General features: G+C 39.8%; 1 protein-coding gene across 1 annotated transcript; it reads right to left on the bottom strand.

Annotated features, from left to right (window-relative positions):
* Positions 1 to 2475: 2475 nt before the first annotated feature.
* On the bottom strand, positions 2476 to 7711 carry LOC139540921 (tax1-binding protein 3). Its single transcript, XM_071344993.1, has 4 exons — positions 7462 to 7711; positions 5319 to 5438; positions 4910 to 4987; positions 2476 to 4357 (listed from the first exon to the last, which is right to left on the bottom strand). Exons 1-4 carry the CDS (start codon positions 7498 to 7500, stop codon positions 4223 to 4225), a joined length of 372 nt encoding a protein of 123 aa, XP_071201094.1. The 5' UTR covers positions 7501 to 7711; the 3' UTR covers positions 2476 to 4222.
* Between the last annotated feature and the right edge of the window lie 1011 nt (positions 7712 to 8722).

The following is an 8722-nucleotide window of genomic DNA, read 5'->3' as shown; positions in this document are numbered from 1 at the left end:
TTTTGTTGATTTTACGTGGAATTCATGTTAGTTGACATCTCAACCAAATGTATATCAAAACTAGACGTTAAAATGACATCTGCGCCCAGTGGGCTGGAATTGTCCAACAGCTGAATACTGTTAATTGTGTGCTGCATTATTTCACTGTCTTAAGTGGTGAACCATCATCATAACCAATGGCTTGAAAATCCGTTTCCCTCAGAACAAGCAGAGATTGGAAGCTATGGTTCCATGATCACATGATTCCAATCTGGTGTCTCTAAAGTGATGGGAGCAGATTGCATCACTATGGAAACACAATTGCCCTGTCACAACGTGGGAGGTTTGGACCATGTATGATCCACATTTAGCCAGATAATTATGCACTTCTCTGTAGAAAGTAAGGCATGTCATTTGCAGGAAAGTATGTGTGATGGGTGATGGCTCCATTGTCTTGCATGACATCTGAATTGTTAATTAAATCAATGTGATTTTCTCAAGTGTGAAATGGTTGCTTGATCCAATGTAAATCAGTACAGATAAGGGAGAAAAAATAAGAAAGTCTCCAATTCTATCTCTGGCTTTCAAAAAGAGTCCAGGTTATTAGTAGAATATCAGTATGAATAGTTTCTCAATAAGCTTATTGTTTTGGCATAGTTTTGGTTTGAGTTTACTTCAATGAAATGATTTCCTCTACATGAACAACTACTCTACTACAGTATTATTTATTAGAATGTGATTATCTCATATCTCATAAAATCCAGTTACCTAGCAACAAGCAAACAAGAAATCTGTGGTCAACCACATCCACTGTAGCCCCACGTAAAATCTCCCTGCAGTGTTAAGGCAAGTGGAATGGAGCATGCTTCCCTCTGCAGTAGACCCCCCAAAAAAGTCAGTCCCGATGAGACAAACAATACTCTTACTGATGTCTTCATGTCAACAGACTCACTCTCTCTCTCATAGCAGAGTTACCTCTCACCTGACCTGGTACAGGGACCAGTAACCCATGATGGGACCACTTCATTAGTAAGACAATTAAGGGAAAAATAGTGTCATGTCTTCATCTTTGTTAATGACAGTCATGAATGCAAATATGCTGAATTGGATAAAAGATGCTGATGTGATGCAGGGATGTTATTCTTAAAGGAAGATGAGGGAGAGGATGGACCTGGCTGCTCTAGGCGGGGCATCAGGTGTTGTTGCAACACCTGCAGTTAAAAGGGGAATGTTTGTTATTAGACAATGTTTGTTTTTAGACAAGTGGCAATATTGATCCTTAAGAGTTAATTGACACACCCGCGAGAACAAAAATCCCCATTAGAATCTGTCTGTTTAAACTAGAGATATCAGATTTTTTGTGAGGGCTGCGTCTCCATCCACCGCATCCGTGTATGTCGACCTTTCTCAACTGTGATGGAAAGTGGCAGAGCTACAGCACTGTTTGTCAGACATCCCAAAAATCAGTCTTCTCACGAAAACGTATGTAGTGTCAGAAAGGTTTGGCCTAGAAACAAATATGACCAAACGATCATGATTGTGTCACGGGACTCGATGGTGCCACAAGTGTCACGGACTCATCTGAAGGTAACCCGGTACCAGTTTAAAAAATAAATGGAAGTATGGAGGTAGTTTAGTGCCAACAAAAATGTGTCCAATTTTTACAAATATTTCCTGAGCTTTCTTATATCTCCTAGATATAGGAGACACTTCAAAACCTTATTCCTTATGATACATTTGTTGAATGTCTCTTTTGCCATCTATGAATGTGTTATTAAATGTGTTTCTATTGACCCCCATATAAAATGCCTGAGCACACAGGGAAAGGTCAGGTAATAGATTTGCTGCTTTGAAATGTCATCCAATTACTTTCGAGTTGGTGACATGAATATATCTACAGTCAATAGTGGTGATAAAGGCCATGCAGATCAAGACAATTTGACAAAATACAGTACAATGAACAAACAATATTGAAGATCACATCTTTCAATATGACAATTATAAGAATCAACCTATGAAAATACTGTATCACAAACACACATCTGTTTTTCTATTGATTAATATTCTACATACAATGGTGGATGACGGGGTGATGGTAAACTGTGGAACTGCCCACACACACCATGAATCTATGCACACACCAGGATGATCCAATTGCTTCAAATCTAACATTCACACTTTTTTCTCCACCACTCTTATGCTCATTAACACCATTTAATTAGCAGCTGTGAATCTGTGAAGAACAGCTGCTCTTCATGGTTTTAGCTGATGTTGGGGGGGGTTTTCTCACAAAAACAGCTTGTTTTGGGATATTTCGTCCAACATCCAGTGCACACTGGGAAGGTAATATCCCTGCTCAAGTCTTATAACCAAATATTCTATTTTTCTCTATCCATCCCTCTGGGACCTACAGTATGGGTGACAGTCTATGGGTGACAACCACAAATGTTGTAACGTGCCTGACAAACACATAATACCGCAAAAAAGAAAGCAATCTTTCAGTTCATTTTTGATTTATGTTAAAGAACATTCGGAAAGTGTCCAGTATACAATCATATGCCAAAATGGTAATTCAAAGGTTTTCCTCATATACTTGGAGTAATTCTAAAATAGATATTTTAACACAAACGACATATTGATAGAAATCAACTTTATAGAAAATGTTCATGCAAAGCTACATTTATCAAAAGGTTGGGCAGTCTTTTGAAGTGTTAATTCTTTACAAAGTTGTGTGTAGACTTAGTTACATCACTCTGCCAATGATATACAGTATAATGATAATCTCCCAATTCAAAGAATTCTAGCAAAAACAAAGCCATACAAAATATTGAATTAGTAGAACATACTAGGACGTGTATGTATATTAGGTACTATTGTAATCCACATTACAATATTACTTTACCTTTGATTCATTTGAATAGGAATTGATAAGTTTGGATTAAAAAAGTGAGGCATCGCTGTGTAAAACATGGCTGAGGCAGTGAAAAAGGATATATTACTGAACTATATAGGAATGGAAAAGAGCATGAATACTAAAACCCTATAATTTAGTGGTACTCACTAGAGTGTAATTTGTATTCAAGTGTATTCAAACGTCTCATTTCATTTGATCCTTCAACGTTGGTTCAGCATGCAACTAAAGTGTATTAGCTGTCTGACATCAACCAGCAAGCAACCTAATTAACAATCCAACATGCCACTTTCTTTATATAATCCTGAGAAAGAAGGCACTTAAAGTTGACTATACCCTAGCCTTGATTTCCAGGCAACGATGGCAACACCAAATGAATTATACCCAGAGGGTTGAGAATGAGAAGTAGCTGTCTTCCTGCTACACTACCTACAAAAGTCCAATCCTCAAATGAGTATTACAGTATTTGGTAAACAAGTACAATTAGAGTATAATGAAATATAAAGTATGCATTTTGGCTGTGCTTGTTACTTTGGTAGATGCACTGCATGGATAAAGATACCAAAATAAAGATATATCGTCCAAGCCCGATGAATATTCATTAATTTCGACCAACACAGAGCAGTGTTAAGCACTAAGTGTTCCATTCTTATTAATGCCATACATCAAACACAACTCATATAAACAGGAAGCCTCTATGGAATACATACAAATTACCGTAGCAGATAAATGCTATGTGCGTTGTACGCATGTGTTTGCAAAGCATCCTCTATCAATCTACAGTTTCTTGGCATTGTTTTCCTTTGGCTTGTAAAGACATCAACTTGAAAACATAAAATTATTAGTTGGCTAAATGAAAAATGACAGATCATTAACTGTAATGAAGTGTACTAATTACTTAATAAGTAATGCTCATGTCAGCTAGTAAAGGCATTAATGATCCCAATAACTTGTACCATATTGGTTCTATAGTGATGTTATAAAAGGGTTGTACCATGTTTGAATTAGGAAAATGTGAGTAGGACTGTAATCAATTTAATTTCAACTCCATCAATTCAGGAAGTGAAAAATCTGTGAAGGAAAATAAATGGCAATTTTCAATTCTTGAATATCATTTTCTTACCACCGCCTAAATTGACAGAATTGATATTGAATTCACCCCAACCTTACAGTTTGCAAGAAAAGCTTTGGAATACTGTGCTCTCGGTCACTGGCATTGTCTGACGTCAGATAGCGAACTCAGTCTGCAAAAAAGGACTAGAGGTGCATAGGAGGGACGCCACCTGTCGTAAGACAATGAGGTCACCAAGCTGCTGCTACTGTTTGGAGTCATTACATCATAGAATGTTTGACAGCCTGCTCCAGTGATTTCCTGGTCACCAGTAGCCGCACGACATCTTCGTTCTTCTTCGTCAGCCGTTTGCGTGCCTGATCGTGTGTCACCATGGTCATATCCCATCCATTTACCTGGTGGCAACAGACATCAATAATTATAATATTCTTCTTTACAGTAGGTATTATTCCTGATGTGAGGTAAGTATAATATCTGGATTGAATAGTGTGCTGGTCTTTTACAGTCACTCAGCAAAGTCCAATCACAACTGAAACTGAGTAAATGGTGCCACCTTGTGGAAATGTATCAATAAAGTAAAAAGTCATCTCGGTTAAAGGTAGACTCAGTGATATGACGTAGATGCAGAAAGTAAACAGCATCGTGGGTCAATTTCCACAACTCAGAGCGTTGAAGCGTGAGGCTTCACTTCTCTGCTGTTTTGGTGCCCTGGCTAGCACGCTGTCACAGCGTGAAGCGAACCCATGCGCAGATACTGTGTGACTGAGTCTTGCATCTCGCTCATTTCAATATCTGCGGTGGTGCTGAGTCTACCTTTAACCCAGAACTAAAATTTTGCGTAATTTGGTAAAATGTATGTTTACGTAATTTGTCCAAGAGGGATTAGGTAACAGGTCTCGAGGCCAAAAGTTTGAAACATGCATTTCTACAAATATGTTGACGTTTACCTGCATTACTTTGTCTCCCATCATCAAGCCTGCAACTTCTGCTGGTCCCTCTGGTGTCACCCGTGTCACATAGATGCCCTGTGATCACACAGCCACAGAAAAAGACCAAAACAACAAAAGAGAAATATATGAAAGTGTAACATCTGTGCATCTACATATAACATGTATTAACTAACTAGCTTCAATAAACTGGTTTGATTATAGAACTATAAAATGCCACTATTTGAGTAACACTGTATGCTACTGTATAAGATGAGCTATCTGGGTCTGCGGTGTTGCTACCTGAGGCTACAGTTGATGTGTTCAGACCTGCTTCTCTGATGCCTTACGACTGATGTTAATGGAGTTTGGCCAGAGCTGAGCTCCCTGAGAACTGACAGGGAGAGTATTTCCCCTGTTTAACTCGTACCTTGTCTGACTTGTCTTCAGAGAAGGGGTTCTGGCCAGGGTCTTGGTCTATTCCTCCTCCAATGCTGAAACCCAGGATCAAATGTTCACCCTGGCGGAGTTTGCGGATTTCTATCCGTTGCTGTAAAACACATGAACATTGGGAGTCGAGCTTGGAGAGGAAAGAATTCAGAACTTCAACAACCATCAAGTAGTTGTTATATTCCCATTCCACCATTGCAATAATAAAAATGTGGTAAATGAATAGAATGTAAAATTGATTGCTGAGCACTGTGTTCCCTTTAAGAATGTAGAACACTACGGTTATGAATAGGCTGTAGTTCCCCCGATGGAACAAAGAGAATCCCACTGTCGTGTGAAGTCGAGTGACCGGCTGAAAGGGAAGCCCTCTGCCACCAACTGACTGGAGACAGATTATTTCTCAGTCTAGCTATCCCCGTGGTCCTCAGACAGCTGCCCTCTCATTAGAGCAGATGGAGAGTTCTGGCACATCCAGCTCGCTGCTCTTTACAGCACAAAGCCAGTCTGTGTGATGGTGAATAAGAGGAGCCTCAGCAGTGTGGTTCATAGTGTCAGTGGTTCAAAGTTCTTCCAACCACTGCACTCAGTGGTCAACATGGTCAACAATCATTCAGTGGATCTGAAGTTCTTGGTGATGAGAACATGGAAACACTCATGGAAATGTATAACGCAGGCTGACCATATTAACAGAAAGATCAACCCAAAGTATCTGTGTAACCCATTGTTCACATGACTGACACCAGATATGTCAAAAAAGATCAACCAGAAAACAGCAGCATACTATGGCATTCAACTTATAGAGTGTATGGAAGATAGCTGTTGCATAAGAGTGGGCAACACATACTAAATCATGCAACTAAATAAGATTGGTATGTGTAGCCTGTAGCCTAAATCACATAATTTTGTCACTAGGCTACTATGCAATTACTCCATGACTCATATTTCTTGCTGATGTTAGGAATAAACAGTGTGTTGCGAGGAATCCCATCGAAAGCCTCCTGTCTGATTGTATCACCGTCTGCTATGGCAACTGCACCGCTCTCGACCAGAAGGCCCTACAAAGGGTGGTGTGGACAGCCAAGCGCATCACTGGGGTGAGCTCCCAGCCATTGGGGACTTACATGCCAGGCGGTGTCTAAAAAAGGCCCGAAATATTGCCAGCGACACCTACCTGAGACATGGACTGTTCTCCATGCTCCCGTCTGGTACTGGTGCATCAAGGCTCAGACCAACAGACTGCTAAACAGCTTCTATCCCCTGGCCATAAAACTACTACTGCTGCAAAAATGATTATTGATTGCCATTACCATTAGTATCTATCCATTGTGTTCTGTTGTTGGTCACTATTACTCCGTTAACTCAGCTTTGCACACTCTTGGCATAGTGGGACTATCACTTGTTTTTCAACAGAACAATGACCAAACACACCTCCAGGCTATGTAAGGGCTATTTGACGGGGGGGGGCGCGCGCTTGTACCCAAGTTGTCTCAGATAACTAGGTGACGCCTTCCTCTGAAACACTTCACTTTCATGCATGTAGCTTAGCGAACAATTTGGCTAATGCTAGCTGCTATCCATAGTGAAGAGATAACAGGCTACTAAAGAAATACAATGTTGCCAAGACAGAACAGTGTAACATTAGCTACCTATATTAATTTATTTTAGGTTAATACTAGATTGCGCATATGAAAATGAAATGCATAGCCCATTAGGTTAAATTAAATTCTCCTAAACTGTTAGCAAGCTAGCTACAGCAGTTTCATAGAATCTAAAAGAAACAAGACTGACAACAAACAGAGAAAGGAGTAAAACGTTGATAGGTAGTTGGATTATCGAACAGCAAAGTTTCGAACGAGTTTTACTGCCAGAATGTAACAATTTTACAAGGGTAAATTCAAATAACCAGGTTACATTGTCAAGAGTAGAAACAAGCAAGCATGACCACAATATTACATTCACTATTGTAAACAGTAATACTACAATGTGAAACCGATTTTTTTAAATGAAATACCTCAGGTAGGTATTTATAGTTTGCATCGAGGCATTGCTTGAAAGATTTTAGGCCTGGACAATGGATTCCGTAGCTATTGAATGAAGAGTAACGTTATCATTCCAAAACTTACCACAACAGCAGTAACTGGTTGTCCTGGGATGAAAGACATTGTTTCAGACTGGTCAGACACTTTTGTGTTTGTCCCCGGTTGCAAATAACTCAACGGTCTAAAGTCGTTTTTGTTCCTTTCATTAAATCATACAATACACGAAGCAACTTGCTAAGCGTGAGTAACAACTAGCAAATGATTCCTGGCATGTAAAGGCAGGGTTGGTGATGTCATACTGCCTTCCGTGGTTAGTCATCATCATGGATCCTGTAATGTCCTGGGACAAGGTTGGGGTGTAGCCCAGAAAAGGGTTAGGCAGGCCCGTTACAGTATTTCTCTTTGTTTGTATGATGGGCATACTACCTGCCAATTAAAAAAATAGTTATTATGTATAATAGAGCTTTACTGAATGCCCACTACTTTTTAAGGACTTAATTTAATTGGCAACTGGAAAACTCATGTCATGGAGGATTCATTACCACTAGAATAAATGGTGGTCTTTCTCACAGAATTCTGCTTCGTGTTTGACAGGACATGCATCTCAAGTTAACTGCCTAAAATCAATGGCCTCTTGGCCTTTTCTCCTGTGCCTCAGTTAGCAAAATGACTCTGGTGCAGCTGTGGGGCACATACTTTGTGTTTTTCTGGACGTTATGCCTGGGTCAAATACTGCATCACCATCAGATTAAAAAGGATCTGGCCCACAGAGTGCAGACTGATCAAATTGAAATGTGTGGCCCTCTGTAAAATTGTTAATTGTAAAAGGTGTGGCCCATATCTGGTGCAAAACGATTGTACTGCACAAAGGTTGAGTTCCCGCCTAGATTCCCGGCCCAGAGGGTGGCTAGATGCACGCTGCCACACGGACCTTATATGGGGATATATTAAACCTGCTACTCCCCAAATCACAGTTAAGTACTCTGCTATCAAATTATGTATTTAAATTAAAGAGAAGAGCAGTTGCAGATGTAGTCAATCAAATATCTATCTGGTTCATAAAAAGTTGCAACAGGTAACATGAAGCATAGGAAAAACAGACAGCTTCTTACATGTAGTGCACAGAATGGTAATACACTGAGTATACAAAACATTAGAAACACCTGCTCTTTCCATGACATAGACTGACCAGGTGAATCCAGGTGAAAGCTATGATTCCTTATTGATGTCACTTAAATCCATTTCAATCAGTGTAGATGAAGGGGAGGAGACAGGTTAAAGAAGGATTTTTAAGCCTTGATACAGTTGAGACATGGATTGTGTATGTGTGCCATTCAGGGGGTAA

Source organism: Salvelinus alpinus, chromosome 16 (assembly GCF_045679555.1).
Source record: "Salvelinus alpinus chromosome 16, SLU_Salpinus.1, whole genome shotgun sequence".
Classification (NCBI taxonomy): Eukaryota; Metazoa; Chordata; class Actinopteri; order Salmoniformes; family Salmonidae; genus Salvelinus; species Salvelinus alpinus.
This window is presented reverse-complemented; position numbering and strand designations above follow the sequence as displayed.